The sequence below is a fragment of the Typha angustifolia genome, chromosome 14, assembly GCF_048772165.1.
Source record: "Typha angustifolia cultivar Huaian chromosome 14, ASM4877216v1, whole genome shotgun sequence".
NCBI lineage: Eukaryota > Viridiplantae > Streptophyta > Magnoliopsida > Poales > Typhaceae > Typha > Typha angustifolia.
The window spans coordinates 10,562,905-10,580,187 of record NC_133252.1 but is presented as its reverse complement, the minus strand read 5'-3'; the positions used below and the strand labels follow the sequence as shown (position 1 = coordinate 10,580,187).

Here is a 17,283-nt window from a genome sequence, read left to right as displayed (position 1 = left end):
GGAAGGTGGACTTCCACTCATCCAGACATTGGAAAAGGGAAGCCTTCTGGACGTGAATCTCTAAGAAATGGCCTCCCTCCATCGAACCTCCAACTAAGTCGAGGTCATCATAAAGTGCCTCGACCTGCTGCTTGTCCTTGGCTATGGTATCGCGAATCAATCTTGTAGGCACCACCCTCAAGCCAACAGCATCCTTAAGAGTGGCTAGGACGAAAGGCTAAGGGAAACCAAGTCTAGACGAGGAGATTCTTAATCCAATGGTCAGCCCAAAACCACACACAGATTCGCTAGTCCCTGGATTAAAGGAGGAGCCAACAACAAAAGGAAAAGGAGGGCCACCTTAAGAATCCATCTCTAGAAAGGAGACCGTCCCCTCGCTGGAGTTGTAAGATGACCTCCTTCCAAAAAAAATGTGGTCTAGGACCGAGCAACCCCTACCACCACTTACTGGGGACGGAGATGTTGAATCTCTCCAGATTTTGCACACTAAGGCCACCGAATCTTTTTGGAAGACATATTTCTGTCCAACTACTACCTTACTTTTTTAGAAAAAGGCATCATTGATAACAACTCACTCTCTTTAAGCTCTTACGATTCAAGGAAAGGAGACCGTCAAGGACAACGCCAGTGACAAGTCATAGGGTTAGTAGAAAATTCTACTCTAATATGAGATCTATTAAGAAAAATAGTAAGATAAATAGAAATGTCTACGCCAATCTATCGGTACAATACCAATAAAGTCAACCAATCCATACATACCGGGGATTGAAATTAGCGTGAATCAGAGTCATGCAAGGACTAATCAAGCACTAATGAAGTTTTGAACTTTCCCATTGGAAAGAAAGAGTTGTAGGCAGGCTGAGAAGACTCTGTGATATCTATCACTCAATCCTGAAATCATAAAACAGGTGCAGGATCATACCCTTCTTACTAGCTCCGCTATCCGACCAGCTTATAGCTTCCAATACTAGCTGGCTTACTATCTTTCTACTTTGTTATTAGCCTGGATTTTTGACTTTTAGCTGAGAAATACCTCTCTTATTCCTTGACTGGGAATAGTTGTCCACCTAATGATTATACGTGGATGAGATTGGGATGACCAACTATATCGTTTTAGAAGTAGCACTTGGGTAGCATGATTAGAGCTCAAACATGGCGCCTATTCTTCAACTTCGAGGTGGTGCTCTGCCCTATCTATAGAAAGCTCGACAACAACCCTATAATTCTTTCATTGCCTAGCTAACCAATGCAGCTTTTATGTCCCATTGATAATCTCCCACAACTCCAGTTGCTCAAGCTAGAATTCCATCCGATTTATATCGCTTGTTTTTAGCTTGAATGGTGAATGGCCCATCCTTTCTTTGAACCTTGTCAATGATTAAATTTATAGATATGAACTGAGTGCCGTTTGATCAAACAAGGGAGAGGGATATAAAAAGGATTAAGTTATGAAAGAGGAAGTCATTGCTAGTAGTAACGACTTGTCATAGTCCATTGGTTCATATAGAATCCACGTCCTATGTCTATCAAAAAACATTCTTTTCGCTAAGCATATATAATAAAATAGAGTGAAAGGGTCCACCTCGAAACCAAGGGTTACTAACTAACAACTGAGTCATCTCCGAACCGCAAGAGATAGTTGCCCATCATATAACTCACCAACTTCACTTGCCTCTCGCGGGGTGGTCTTTACTCTCTAATATAGCGAGAATTAGACAGCTTGAAGGGGTGCAACATCCTCTGATAATAGTTAGCAGTACAAACGAGTCATTAGTCTGGGGAAAGAAAAGGTCTTTAACCATCAATCAAGCATGCCTTAGAGTGTCGATCCTTCTAATAACCGAGTCTAAGGCACAAAAGATCAAGAGAAAATAGGCTGAGAGAGCCGAGAGCATGGCTTTGACTAGAGTGAGCCTACTGCGAATTGACAAGATCTTGCATTCCAAGTGGAGGTTGGCTTCTTACCGTTGTCCATAATAGGTCGTCAATCCAAGGCTGAAAGAGGGTCCAATTTCAACAAGAGGCTTATTAACGAATAAGGAAACAACCCGTCTTGCAACCAAAGTGATTGGCTAGTGACATAACATCTTCATCTTTGAGCAAGGAATAATATGCAAGATTTGCTGAAGTTTACGTGCATTTTGAATCATTTCAAACATAAAAGCAATGGTCTTAAGGATGGAGAGTGACATCACATCCATCTTCGACAAAAGAAGGGTGTTATTGACAAATCTATTGGATCATGAGTGTGATAGTCTCCAGAGAGGGGCCGAGGGCTTAGATAAGGCCATTGTCTTGAGTGCACAAGAGGAAACTACAAAGGAGGTTTTGCAGTAATGATAAAGGTTTTGTCTTTGGAAGGGACTCGCACCTACTATAGTCAAAAGCCTTGGTGAAGGATGCATGTCTATTTATAGCGAACTGTCCGGTCAACAAGCTCTTAGGCTAAGGTGAAATGGTTGATGATTGATGCCCTTTAATGAATGCGAACTAACAATTGTGAACAAAACCATCAAGGACTCTGATAAGGCAAGTTACAAGGACTTTGATAATTACTTTGAAGTGATAATTAAGGAAGTATTAAAATCTAAAGTTAGAGGACTCAAGGTGGATGTCCAAGTGTCCAACCCATGCAAAGCATTGAGTACATATTAATTAGGTTACCCCCTAATGGCATGCCAAAATTGCTAGTATAAGAGGATAGGGAAGTCGTTGAGACTTGAGTCTTTTCAACACCAAGGCCAAAGACCACAGTTTTGACCCCTCTTCGATAAAGGAAGTTCAAAGGAGCTAAGGTTTGGGGGCCATCCAACCCTGAGAAGATCGAATCCCAATTTAAAGAGTCGAGAGTTTGGAATTGGTTCCTGAAATGAGAAAGAAGGATCTTTGAATGAAGAGTTGATTAGAGAAAACCCCATACCTAAGGAGAAAAGTGGAAACAAAAATTCTTCATCCTCCTGTTAGCAAAAGCATGAAAAAATTTAGTATTGTTGTCTCCTTCTTTTAGCCAGAGGTGCTGGGAATGATCTCCTCGTGAGCTAGGGAGCTATACAAGACAACTCAGGAGGAGAGAGAAGCCTCCACTCTTCCAAGGCATCCAATGAGAGGAGATATAGATGGTGACCTTACTATCCTTCACATTATGAAAGTCCAAGGACCACCGTGAGATGATCTCATGCCTTAGGAACCAAAGCTTGAAGATAGAGGCAATCGAGTTGGGGAGGAAGACGCTTAAACTACTGAGCTTGAAGAAGGTGGGTAGAGACCCAACTTGGGCTTACAAGAGCTCAGCCCAAACTGCACCCTACTGAAAAGAGGTGATGAGCCAATAAACATTGATTACCAATAAATCCAAATTTGAAGAAAAAGAGGAAGGTTCACAAAAAGAAAAAAAAAAAAAGTGACACTAAAAGAGATAATTGACACTAAAAACATTGATTACTATTATAATTTTTAATACTAGAAGAAGAGAGCTAATACTACTATAATTTATTCTAATGTTTAGTTCAATACTAATATAATGAGTAATAATTATATTTAAGGTGACATAAAGTTGATATTAAAGTATTGAAGAATAATAAATTTATATTAAGAATCGATAGTTTATACCAAATGACGAAATGCCCTTGATTGGCTGATTGTATTAGTAGTAATATATATTTATCTAAATTATAATATTTTTTTATTATAACTGTGGATTTAAGTACCTTTTATACCTACATAGAAAATGAAAAATATTATATTGCGGGATTATAAGCCTGTATTGTAGAGAAATAACCTTGCACTCTATGTAAAATAATAATGCACTGTGACAGAAATATGAACTATGAGATAATATAGGATTATAAGTTCGCACTACGAGAAAAAATATAAGCCCACAAATCAAGGTTGTACACTTGTCTCCCCCCCCCCCCCCCCCCCGGGAGTAAAAATAAATTACAATCATGCATTCAACAAGCCCTACTTCTCCGCATCGGCTATTTTCCCACATTTTGTCGCACTACTAGTGAACACCCACGTATTTTTGCACTACTAGTAAATATCCACGCATTCTGTCGCACTGCTAGTTAATACCAATGTATTATTTTGCACTACGAGTAAATATCCATGTATTCTGCAGCACTACTGGTACCCACGTATTTCTCTACACTACAGATAAATAAGTTTGCACTGTATCCAAAGGCCAACAAATACTCAACTTTGAGCACTACATTAAAAAAGTCTGCACTATTTAGAATAAGTAAATCATAAAATAAGCCTACATTGCATATTGTTGTTGATAAATACTAAGCACTATATAAAATAAGTCTGCACTATCGAAAAATATAAGCCAGCACTAACTACCAAAATAAGTCTGCATTGTATGCTATAAGTCCGCACTAACTACCTAAAATCATGCAAGCATAGTTATAAATCTGCACTTCATAAAATAAATTTGCACTGCATACTATAAGCTAACACTGACTACCCAAAAATTCATATAAGCACAGTAATAAATCCAGACACCATAATATAAATCTGCATCCATAGAAAAGAAATTCGCACTAAAACATCACTTTAAAGGATAGAAATGTATCTAAGAGAAAAATGTGTACAAAATAATAGATATATAAAGCAGGATCATGAGTTGGACATCTCTTGGTAATAATTGAAGTATTGAACTCCTCTTCCTTTTCCTTAATCTATGCTATATATATGTATATATATATAGCTAGCTAGAGGTGATGCACTTGCAACATCTTGGCAAACATGTGGGGGTCATTGCAAGGGAAGAAGAGGGCAAAGATGCAGTCTTCGGTGGCATCGCTAACAGAGTAGCTTATAGGAGGCGCATGGCAAGAGCAGTAGGAGCCTCCCTCTTGTTAGTTGATCGGAGAGATGGAAGAGATGTACTCTTGCAAGGGAAGTACTTTGTCAAAGGGAAATGTGCTTCCAATGCTTCATCGGAGGAGAATTGTGTAGAGGTTGAGAGAGCTAGTTGGTGAAGGAGGCAATTGCTGCCTTTCGAGAGGGAGAGAGAGAGAGAGAGAGAGAGAGAGGAAATGTATTAAAGTGAGAATAAGTGCTATCATCTTATAAGAGTAAAATAATAATTTTAAGGTATTAATAAATTAGTTTTTAACAATTATATAGAATAAGATGAGAAAAAATGTTAAACTAGTATATTAAAATAAGGTAAGATGTTTAGTTACTATACTAAAATAAGAAAATTTATTTAGAATAAATTTATTTCTATTCCAGAAGTGATCTGGGGCATTGTGATTAATGCCTTCAAATTGGTTGAGGAACAAATTTATTTATGCTGGGCGGTGTCTAGAAAGAAATTTTGCCTGATTTGACTGCCAATCAGGAGCTACCAACTACTCCAAAAAAGACATTCACAGACTGGAAATTTTCTACATTTCTTATGAGTTGGGTTTTCTTCTTGTAATAAGAGGGGCTAGCCCATATCTTGTTGTTGAACAAGTATGGTTATTATCTTACGTCTGCCTAACCATATTGAACATTCAGAAACCAGAAAACCGACAACGATAAACCTTTTGCCAGCGTAAAACCACATTACAATCAGTACATCACAATTCAACAACGCAATGGAGTACAATTAAAAAGCACGTCACCCAGTACCAAAACTCACGGGAATTACAATTTCTGTGCAAGCAATACTGGAGAAGCACATAGAAGAGAACAAAGGCAGGACAACCACAAGACGAAAATGAATACACGAGATAAAATTCTTATTAAAGACCAGTGCTTATGTTTTAGAGAGAAAAGAGTCTTCCAAAGCATAAAAGAAGGGTAAGGGAAAATGCTTAAAGGACGCGAGTTAAAACAGAATACTACAGAGCTGTGATTGTAAATTGATGGAAAAAATTCTAACAGAGATAGAAGAGCATGTTGAAATAGTAGATGAATACTGCCATAAATTGTAGCGTCCGCGGTTAGCGAATATCACATATAAGCTGTAGCATTTGTGGATGCTTCTCTCACCAATGTCTGAATTTGTGACAACCACCTAAACGGCTAAACTTGGCTTCAAGCTGAATGTACAAGACTGTCCCTAGTCCGAGAAACATTACCCATACCCAACCAGCAGCAGGATCCTCCAAAGGGTTTGAACATTTGCCCCATGAACTAATGATGCTGCTAGTGCATTAGTTCTGGGAGTATATCCAAACAAAAAGGGCAGATTGATTCTATACATTCAAACACCATGTTGATCAGGCCAAGTATCTGAACAAGTTGGGATTTTCCTTGTCCCTCTCCAAATAATCTCTGGCAATCAGATCCTCGATCCGTTTCTTTATCGCCTTGAAGTCGGGCTGCAAAATCCAAAAGAGTCCTTCAGAAGAGCTCAAGAAGGTTCTAGTTACTCACAGAAGCCCCTGCTGACCTTTACATAAATATCTCATTTCTATACTAGTTTCTTGATGTTGGGCATTGTACCTTCCAAATATCATTTCTATGTTTCTTGCATGACAGGTAATTAGATGCATCTCATACAAACCATATTTTTCAGTTCATATTCTACGAAGTTTCTATAAAACTTCTATTTTTTTTCCTAATTTCTTCTTCAATATTTCCATTTTTTTAGTGAGAGAGAGAGGAAGAGGAAGTAAGACCCCTCTTATATTGTAAATTGTAATATTATATACCACAGTGAACCATACATAGCAATTACTGAAGACACATGGTCAGTAAATTACCTTTTTTTCTCGTTGATAACTAAAAGGTTTCTTGATGTCTTCTAGTCGATTATAAGTAAACCAAAGCTTTCTTTAGCCAAATTAGAAAATAGGAGGGTCAAGATTACAATTCATTTACTAATTTATCACTAGTAAGATATTCAACATATTATATACTTGTACCATAGAAATAAAAACTATTCAACTTACTATATACTTGTACTATAGAAACAAAAAGAACATATTTAATATTAATCGGTAGACTGCATAGCACCAAGCATACCACTACACTATGCAGTGGCTTGATCGCCCGCATCAAACGGACTTTATACAACATTGTAATGGAGAGAAGGTTTGGATCTAGAAACAAAAGGACAGGAATTTGGAAAGAAAAAAAAAATTAAGGTAGAAGGATGTCTCAATTGGTTATGCTAGTTAGCACAAAAAAAAAGGGGCAAGGGGTGAAAGCTTGGACCTACAGTGAGTGGCTGTCTGCAATATTGGCGGAGAAGAGGTATCGGGCAAGTCTGTCAAGATGGCATTAAATGCAGAGAGGAGTCATATATGGGCTTAACAATGAGCAGCTAGTTTGAGGCGTTTTAGGTGCAGAAATGGTTGCCTAGTAAGCAGCAAAAGTTGAACACAGGCATCAATGTCTACTAGGGGAAGGGCTAGCAGTATGGGTGAACCTGGGTCGGATCAAATACGGATCAAAATACTTTACCCAATTCGGATTCTGATACGGATATGGATTGCAGTTTGTTTAAATATTCGGATCTGGATCCGGATACGGGTATATTACATTTGTTCAGATACAAATTCGGATATCAAATATCCAAATGCTCATATACTATACAATACTAACAAACATCCTACCCTTAAAAACTAACCCGACCCAAAATAAAACCCTCACCCACCAACCACAACTTACCTTAACTCAGTAACTCCTCCTCAATCCTCATTCTCATTCCCCCTTCACCATCAAACTGTCTCTCTCAAAGACTGAACCTATCCCCATTTCTATCCCTCACTCTTTTGAGCAATCCATCGACTCCTGCCTCACTCTCTCCGACAAATCACGTTGGGTTACTCCCCGACAGTCATGGCGTTACCTAGGGCTGTCAAAATAAACGAGTTGCTCAGGTTCGGCTCAGTTGCGGCTCGAGCTTGGCTTGTAATGAGCTAAGCCAAACCTTAATAGAAAATAGGGCTCGAAATTTAATTTTGAGTCACAGTCGGCTCGCTCGGGGTCGATTTGATAAGCTTGAAATTATATATATATTAATATCTTAATCTACTCCTTTCCTCTCCTTTCAACACGTGGCTAAGAGAACAAAACCCTCTTAAATGTTTATACCTCCTTTTTCTTTTGATATGATTGACCTAGCCTCCATTTTTTTCCAACCTAGCCACCATTACTACTTCTATCCCCTATCAATCATGAATTTCCATTTCCCAAACACCATAACTCTTCAAATAACCAATCGTTCAAAAAAAAAGAGAAAAATTATTTAAATTCCTCTTGGTAAATGGTGACTAATCGTCTTCCTTTTCCTCCTCCATCAGCAAGCCGCCACCGCCGCCTCCTTATTTGTCGGCCTCCTCCAACGGCAAGCCACCACCGCCTCTTCCTTTGTCGGCCTCCTCATCCTCTTCCTTCAGCCTCCTCCTCCTCTAATCAAGTTCGAGCTCAGCTCGAGTTCGATCTAGCTCAACTCGAGCTCGACTAAAATTGAACTGAGCCAAGTCTAAATATCACATTACGGCTCAAAACTAATTTCGAGCCAAACCTAAACTAGAGTCAGCTCGCTCAGGCTCAGCTCGTTTACACCTCTAGCGTTACCTCCTTCCCCTTCCCCTTCCCCTTTAACATCTCGCAGCCAATCTTGGAGCGAATCAAACCTTGCGGTCACCATCATCGACGGGTGCCATTGTGCCTCAATCTGTACCGCCTAGGCTGTCAACCAAGAACCACCGTCCACCCCAAGCTCATCACAATGTTGTGAATACGTCAACGCCGATGTCATTAAAGGGATCGAATTGGATCTGGGGAATGGGTATAGTGCCGTCAGGATTCAAGTTAGGGTTTTCTCATAGGTGGTGTTCAACTACGAGTGTTGACAAACGAGGTGGCACGCAATGAGGGTGTACTGTGATAATGTATTGATCGGGTTTAATAGCTTGAAGGCAATGGCAATATTGATGACCGAAGTGCCGAAGCAATACCGGGTTGAGATGTTAAGTGTATGAAAATGTTTACGCTTATTAACCATTAGTGGTAATGTGTCTGGGTATTGATTTTGTGACTATCTTTGGATGCTTACTAATGTGTGACATCTTATTTCCATTAACTCTAGATTCTAACATGAACGGTGCTCACAAATTGGTTTAATCTCTTTTCAACTCATTAAGTTGTTTGCATGATTTGGTATTTGCGGTGGTCCTACACTATTTTAATGTAATAATGTCTTTCCTTTGTTCTATCTAATTTGTTATCATTATCTCTTTGATTTGAAAAATTATATTATGCTGTGGTGTGAGAGTAAACTAGGGGAATCAGATGTCAAAAATGTGTTTAATCTCTTTCCAACTAACTTTGTTGGTTGCAGATTTGGTATTTGTGCTAGTCCTAGATCCACTTCATCTTATGTTTTTGTAATAGATGTGTAGATTTTGTGAGTTTTCTTGCTATGTATAGATATTACTAATAGATTTATTTTGCATTCGTATACGATTAAGATTCGATTTTTTTCCGATTTATATTCGTATCCTATTAAGATTCGATTCGTATTTGTATTCGTTTAATATCCGATCCATATCCAAAAAAAGATCCGTATCCGTTCAGTTAGGATATGGTTTTAAATTTTGTTATCCATCTAATATTCGTATCTAGAACAAATATATAAATCCGGATATAGTTTGAGCACTATCCGATTTATATCCGAACCTTTTTTACCCCTAACTAGCAACACTCCAAGTAACGAGGATATGTAATGTTACTAGAAAGATTATCTTCTATCACATCAGATCATTCCTTGTTCAACAACTAATCCTGCAGATCCCAATTCTAGCAGATTCTTCTGCTGAGTTTGGGCTACATCAGACCTCATCAGACACCTCAAAGTAAACTGCTTCAGTAAACTTCTCTGTTAACAGCTACAGTAAACTGCTTCTACCTAGTTTGTATTATTGCATACCACCACTACTAATAAATGTCATGGCCAGATTTTTCTCTCAATCACCATCCTTCTCCAAAATCAAATACCTCTCATACTTGCTATCTGGAACCATGATTAATTTCCATATTCACCTAATAGGATGCATAAAAAATAACATGGATAAATCTTCTAGGAAGAGGTTGGTACGTGATATCCTTGTTGGCCATTATTCTACCAACATTTTAGAATCTGAGTAGAGATAATATATAATATGTTATAATATTGTTTTTTTCTGAGAAATATTATTTGTATATCGTAGAACATATGTTAAACACCTATTACAGCATAAGGCAGTCAGCTAGGTCTGGAGGGAAGTTGTGAGCTTTACTACAACGTGGTTCTTAGTACTTCTTACAGTGTTAGTCTATAATTAGTCTCCAAGTTTCAACATGTCGATAATACACATCTCGACAAAGGCATGCTGTACAGCTAATGTTGTAAGAGGTAAAGGCCATGTTGACACAATATCTAAAAGTTTCCTACTATGGAAAAGTGAAGATCTTCATATGAACAGGAAGACGAGAAGTACCTTGAACATACGACCGAGCTGCTCAACACATTCCAGCACCAATTGTTGATGACCTAAGACTTTACGACTCTTCATAATACGCACAATTGAGGCATCAATAGCATATCTACGATCCTTATCAACATCTTCAATCACCTTTTTTTTCTCATCAACTGGGGGAAGAGGTATCTGCAGTTCAAACAACCATTATATAGCAAGTAATACACATGCAGAAAATACACTCATCAAGTTCAATTTATTTTAATTGATACCTTGATTCTTCGCATTTTGTCTGTGAATTTGGAATTGAATTCAAAAACATCAGTTGGAGAAATGGATTTAGTGCTTGGCTCTTTATTAAGAATCTTGTATTTTGCACAGGAGAGTGAGTGAAGCAATCTAACTAAATCATCATCCGTCAAGTTTAGTTGTGCCATAATCTCAGAATAACTCAATCTATCTGAAGCATTGAATAGCAGTAGAGCAGAGGCCTGTCAAATAAGAAAAAAATGTCAAAATTGAAAACCAATGACAAAATACTATTATTTAATATAAAAATGTATTCATAAGAAACCTGATAAGTTGTCACAATCAACTCCATGGTTTTGGGCTCAAACTTGCCATTAATATTGCAGGTACCCAATGAGTATATCCATGTAAGTTTTCTATGCTTGGTTTTTGTCTGATAGAACTCTTTGAAAACCTCTACACATTTAACCTGAAACACAAAATTTCGAGTGATCAGCTAAGACAAGTTTGCTGGGGTATCTTTAGTAAGAAACAATCATGAGGTCTTCAATGCCTTAGTTTAAGCATATGCCTAACAATAACACCTTTTAAGTTAAATAAAAGAGAAACTGCATCTCAACCAACATATGTTTCCAGGCATCAACAGACAGTCAATAATATGTACTCAAATCTTTAGCACATAAACAACAAGTTGATGACAATATGGACAAAATACTATACCATCTCAGCAGGAAGGTTTAGATCAAACGATTTGTAACTTGGCCAGAATCCAGTTGTCAAAACAGTAACCGTCAAATCAATTCCTGGATTTGCATGAGGGTTAGTGTTCAGATACTCCTCAAAGGTTGCTTGATTTTCTCTTGCAAGTGTAAGATCAGTAACCTGAACAAAAGAATATATAAGGTATTAATATTAAATCATTAATCTATTAGTAGTTCAATAACAAGATAAATCTACAAACCATGCCCTCCATCTTTGAGGTAAACTGCCCTCCACATTGCTGCTTCAACTTTGTCAAAATACTCCTCTCGTGGTCATCATTAGCACTTTTGTCAAAAAGCAATCTCCTTGCAAGTTTTTTCCTGCACATTCATATTCGTTAACCAAAATGACATGATCCAAATTGGTGCCCAACAAAACGGGCACAAATAGCATATGTATAAAGTGTCAAAAATCAGCGTAGTAGCATACTTACCTGTAAAATTCAGCAAAGAGGTCCTTATCACTAATATAAGCAAGCAATTTCACTACCTGCAATTTTTAATATCATTAAGATGGAGTCCCAACCCCTACACTAAGGATGCAGAAGGAGCAAAGACTTACCTTCTCAAGAGTTTCCTCAATGGCTTCATCACTAAGTTTCTCACTTCCACCTTTCTTCAGAATATTATCACAAAAGGTAGCCAGCAACTCAGCACTTGAGCTACCTGCAATACCCTTGTTGCAGAAAACCTCAAATGCCTCTTTGAGTGCCTATATTGAGACAAAATAAGTATAAGAAATACAGAAAAATATGTTAAGAAAGAAAAAAAAAAAAAAAAAAAAAATATATATATATATATATACAGAGAGAGAGCATTCTTGTCTTCCAAAAATATAAAAAGCAATTCTTAGCGCAAACCTTATGGAAAAGCGAGTGGTTCTGGAAGCAGTCGGTCACATATGCCAAGTACTTGTCATGAAGCTCGATAATTTTTCTAACGAAAACCTAGAACTCAGAGAGCTGTCAGTTGACAAATATAACAACAACAAAATGTATCAAAGCGGTTTTTTCAAGTACCAACCTGTTCTTGTAAACCAACGACGTCCTTCTTTTCTGCCTGAAAACATTGTTACAATTAGAAATATTCAATGAGGTGCAAGAGATAAAGAGAAAGATATAGAATGCAAAAGGAAATGAATATAGAATAAGGTGACTAGTTAATATGAGAATAGGAGGAGGAAAGTAGTAAAGAAACATATCAGGAAAAACAACTCTGAAGATTACATCTCAATATACATTTCAGACATCGTTAAGGACCACAGAATGATAAAGTAGAACTAGTAAAACATCTCTAATCTAGAACAACAAGGATACCTACAGAGGCATAGATCTAAACTATCTGATTCTCTACTTCTTTAGTCTAGTTGTTTCCAAGAAGAACAATCCAAAACAAAGTTGTTGAGTTTGCTATTCTCAGTAACTACATAACAAGTAACCTTCAAGCTTAGATGCTAATAGCTTTCTTGGATGAGTATATTTAGTACTTGATCACTTTAACGGATTACTTTACAAAAAGAAAATATTGATCGACTTTTTTCTATTTTCCAAAATATCAACAGTTACCCTATGTTAGTTGTTCAAAGAAATGTTTGAGAAGGAATGGGCTTTGCTAAACATTGTACTTTAGAAAAAAAAAAGTAAAATAGAAAAATGCTAATTTTCAAAAACAGTTACATAAGAAAATTTAATTGAATCCACATTAAGAAATAGATAATATATGCAGCACTACTTCCAGACATATCAATAAGCACTTGCAACATCAATAATACCAAAAAGCAGCTACTCCATGACAACAACAGTATGTTCTTCAAATAGACAACTCGCTGACAACAATAATTCATTCAGAAGGTAGGAAAACACAACAAGTTCATAAAAAGCAAAATGCACCTTCTTATTACTGGCAGCATCTTCTGCTTGTTTGACTAATGTTGTACCCTCAGCAGTGACATGCTGCATGAAAGTGACAGACTGTAAGATCCAAGCACATCACCAAAGGAGAAACAACCCAAAGGTTAAGGTACCAAAAAATCAAAAGAATAAACCTGCTTAAATATCTGAGAGACAGGATCAAGACCACGGGTTATTCTACAGAAAAGCCTATACATCCTTGATAGATCATCCACCTATAATGTAAGAACATGATCATCAAGTTTAAGTACAATCCGTATGCTTCTCAAAAAAAGAATAACAACAATTATGGAACCTTGTCATCTTGAAGCAATGCATGACATCCAGAATGTTCCTTCTCAAGAAGCTGACTTGCATATACAGATAGCAGCTCATGTTGTACTTTCTGCCAAAACCACAAACATAGAATAAAATCAAACATACGGGTCCAATAATGCAAACATACAGGAAATAATCACAGTAAGCAGAAAGTTTTCTATTATGAGTTCAATAACGCATTAATTTTTGGTCGATCCAGAAAAAAAAAAGAAATATGTTTTGAATTGTCATTTGAAATGACACAAATAAATAACAGATAATTAAATACCTCCAGCAACTTTGGCTCACTGCTAGAATGCAAGTAATGAGCAACTCTGTCCTTCTCTCTCTTTAAGCACTCCTCGGCCTAAAGAAACAAAAGCCATAAAGTGTGAGGCTTACTCGCATGACAAGAAAATAGATTCATGAAATTCTAGATAAGTACTTTTAGCATGTAATCTGGGCATGAGTCCTCTAGAATCCATATTGAAGCCTTCCGAGAATAATATGCTGCACTGTCCTTAAGCAAGAATGCTTCAAAATCATTTTCGTAGCAGTCCATAGTACCCAGTCCAATTTCAACATAAATACCAAGGACATTCTTCAACAACGCTCTGTCTATCTGTTCACCCTCACGCTCTTGATCAATCTAATAAAAAGACCAAGTGTTAGAGACCATGAAGTTTTACAAACCAGCTCAATCATGCAAGTTATAAGATAAATCCACAAACGCACCAGAGAGATCACTGCATCTTTTACTTTCACTTTGATCTCTTGATAAACCTGTAAATCAAAAGAAAAGATAAAACATATACATGAAAGGAGAAACACATAGAATGTGGGCATAAGAAGGCCACACAGAAAGAACATCATCTAGTAAGTGGATGATGTTAACTTACAAGATCACGAAAACATGCTAGGCCAACTTCTTTAAGAGCAGGAAGAGATCTCCGAGCTATAAAATACCGATCAAGATAATGGAAAAAGCGTGATAACCACCGGACCATGACTTTATGATTTGACCACCTCTTTACTAGTTCCCTTAACATGAATTCATCATGCTTCTCTCTCAAAGAAGGCAACACCTGAGACACGATCAAGAAAAAAATTTGTTCATGAGACCCAGCAAGAAGTCTTTCATAATTCTTTACTATCTAATATTAAATGAACACAAAAATAAACTAACAAACTGTTTGCTAGATATAGAAGTTAGTAGAGATACAGAACAAAGTTGTATGCAATGATGTCTCAGATCATTTAGGGAACAAATGTAACCCGAACACCAACACTATCCAATCTCCATAACAGAAAAGCATGTGTTCAGAAGTTGAATGTAACAGTTTTTGGTTGAAATATTAGAAGTAATTATTAAACCATTAGTGTTCAGTAAATTACCAAAATGCAAAATAGAGGCATGGTAGGATGCAATAATGCTCAACGTGTGCACACAACTAAGACAATCAAAAGAATTTAGATTAATTGATAATAAAAAGAATAATTTCAGTCTTGATGAACTTCAGCTTGCAATGCAAAAGATTAATCATCACGCTGTTAAACACTTAAAATCGGGAAACATTTCTAATCCAGCTACCCATGAACAGTGTGTTCAGATCAACTCTAAGGCACATTTCAAGGTTAGCTTAATACTAACAACCAAGGTCAACACTTGTTCTAAGGTAGGAAGATAATTTCAAGCTGAGCATGAACGGAACTAAGCTTGCACAATCCTCCATGCATGCGTATACATGCATCTGTGTGAGTATCTTCCTAGAAAGTCGTCTGTTCAAATGCACAGGTGGTATGCTATAGGCTTGATCATGTCAATAGTACAATATTACAGTCTCATATCGCTACTATCTTGCACATTTTAAGTGAGTGAATACTTGATTTGGGTATATAATCCATTTGACAGATAATGGTCCATACTAAATGCACGATTGATTCATTAATGTTTCTATGAACCTACGTTTGACAAGGAATAGGAAAAAAGGAACTACATAATGGAATAAAATTAGCAGTTTTCACACTTTGGAAAACAGAGACCAGCACATTTTGAAGAAAATAGGTTGAAAAGGGTAATCCAACTTTCCATATCGATTTAGTAGCATCTTAACTAACTCGGTAAATTTTTTTGACAATGTGTGAGGTTGGGAAAGAATAAGATTGGAAGAGTAGCTGTATATACTTGGCAGGCATTTCATCACACTACAACAAACCTCAGTAGAGAAGGAGAGTCAGACGCCAAGGGCAAATGGTTTTGAAGATATCAATGCATGTTCCTAGAAAGATTGGTCCTATACTGTTAATAAATGACTGCTTTCATGGCTTAGTAGAAACACAAAAATGTTACCTTTAACAAACTTGAAATTCAAAATTTCACTTCATACCGTCCATCTAAGCAAATCATATGCTTAACAGGTCCAATACTACACATCTGTAGCTTCTCCTACCATAAGCTAATAAATTACATAACTTTTGTACTTCAAATTTATGCAATAATAGAAATCACTACTCTATATTATTAAACTAGCTAAGTACAAGTACCCTTCAAAAAACTACGGCCAGCTTAAATAAAATCAGTACCAGAATACTAAAATCAAGGGAGATGGTCCCATCTTAGACATTTAAATCTTCACCAAATATTGGTCCAGGATAGTTCAATTCATTGGATTGCAGATAGTTAAGACCATAATGCATACAAGCAACAACAAAAAATAATGATAAAAGCTAGCGCGATGGATTGGTTGCATCGAGTATGCTTCTAGCATAACCATCCTCACCGATGAAGTGATGTATTCCTCAAACGACTCCCTGTACTTGTCGTACAGCTGCTGCGAATAATCATGAGGAGGCTTCTGGGTGCACATGTTGTAGATAGTTCTGATACAAATATATTTAGACAAATCACACATCATATCAAACCAGATAAACGCAAATATACAAAGAAAAAAAAATCAGAGCAGAAAGATACGTGTAGAGCATCATATAGTCCTCAGATCCAAACTGGGACTCGGGAAGCCCTTCCAAGATGTTCTTCAGCTTGGTAATCCCCTTCTGCATGAAGTCCCATCCCTGCTCCAAGTCTATCGTCTTCCTCTCGTGGATCGCCATGTCTCCCACTTCGAAATTCCCCTTTCCAACCACCAATCCTACACAAGCATAGACAAAATCGATTGAACATTCGAGATCACGAAAAAGAGAACCATTTCTCGGATCCAAATACAAGCCCTAGGTCCGGATCGAAACCCTAAACCTACCGACACGAAATGGAACCGCACTCGCCTGGTTCCTATTCCCTGAGCTCGCTTCGAGGTCTCAATTCGAAGCAGGAGAAGAAACCAACCCCCAAAAATCACAACAACAACAACAACAACAACAACAACAAAAAACAACACCACCAATAGGAATCCACGAGATGATTCGCAACGGAGAATAGAAGAGCCTTAAAAGTGAGAGAAAGAAACAGTAAGGAGAGCACCTGATCGGGGATCAAGAGCTCCCAACCCTAAGCCCTAACCCTAGAATTCGACGGAGGGAGAGGAGAGGAGACGAGAGGAAGAAGGGAATCAGACGGTCGGTGGTGTCGACCGGAAGCAAAATACCTCCCGGTGATATTTGTAGTGACTTTTGACCGCAAGGTATTTATAGAGCGACGAA

General features: G+C 37.5%; 1 protein-coding gene across 3 annotated transcripts; it reads right to left on the bottom strand.

Moving 5' to 3' along the window:
* Window positions 1-5,710: 5,710 nt before the first annotated feature.
* LOC140775741 (cullin-1-like) lies at window positions 5,711-17,246 on the bottom strand. 3 transcript variants are annotated; one of them, XM_073119149.1, is made up of 20 exons: window positions 16,884-17,246; window positions 16,598-16,775; window positions 16,407-16,506; window positions 14,526-14,711; window positions 14,362-14,409; window positions 14,072-14,275; window positions 13,916-13,993; window positions 13,625-13,714; window positions 13,464-13,544; window positions 13,309-13,371; window positions 12,443-12,478; window positions 12,280-12,366; window positions 11,982-12,131; window positions 11,854-11,909; window positions 11,620-11,740; window positions 11,379-11,540; window positions 10,984-11,127; window positions 10,682-10,900; window positions 10,431-10,598; window positions 5,711-6,320 (listed from the first exon to the last, which is right to left on the bottom strand). In XM_073119149.1, exons 2-20 carry the CDS (start codon window positions 16,735-16,737, stop codon window positions 6,219-6,221), a joined length of 2,235 nt encoding a protein of 744 aa, XP_072975250.1. In that variant the 5' UTR covers window positions 16,738-16,775; window positions 16,884-17,246; the 3' UTR covers window positions 5,711-6,218. The 3 variants fall into 3 exon arrangements, with proteins under 3 accessions (XP_072975250.1, XP_072975251.1, XP_072975253.1); XM_073119150.1 differs by having other exon boundaries at window positions 16,909-17,246; XM_073119152.1 differs by having other exon boundaries at window positions 17,105-17,246.
* Window positions 17,247-17,283: the final 37 nt, after the last annotated feature.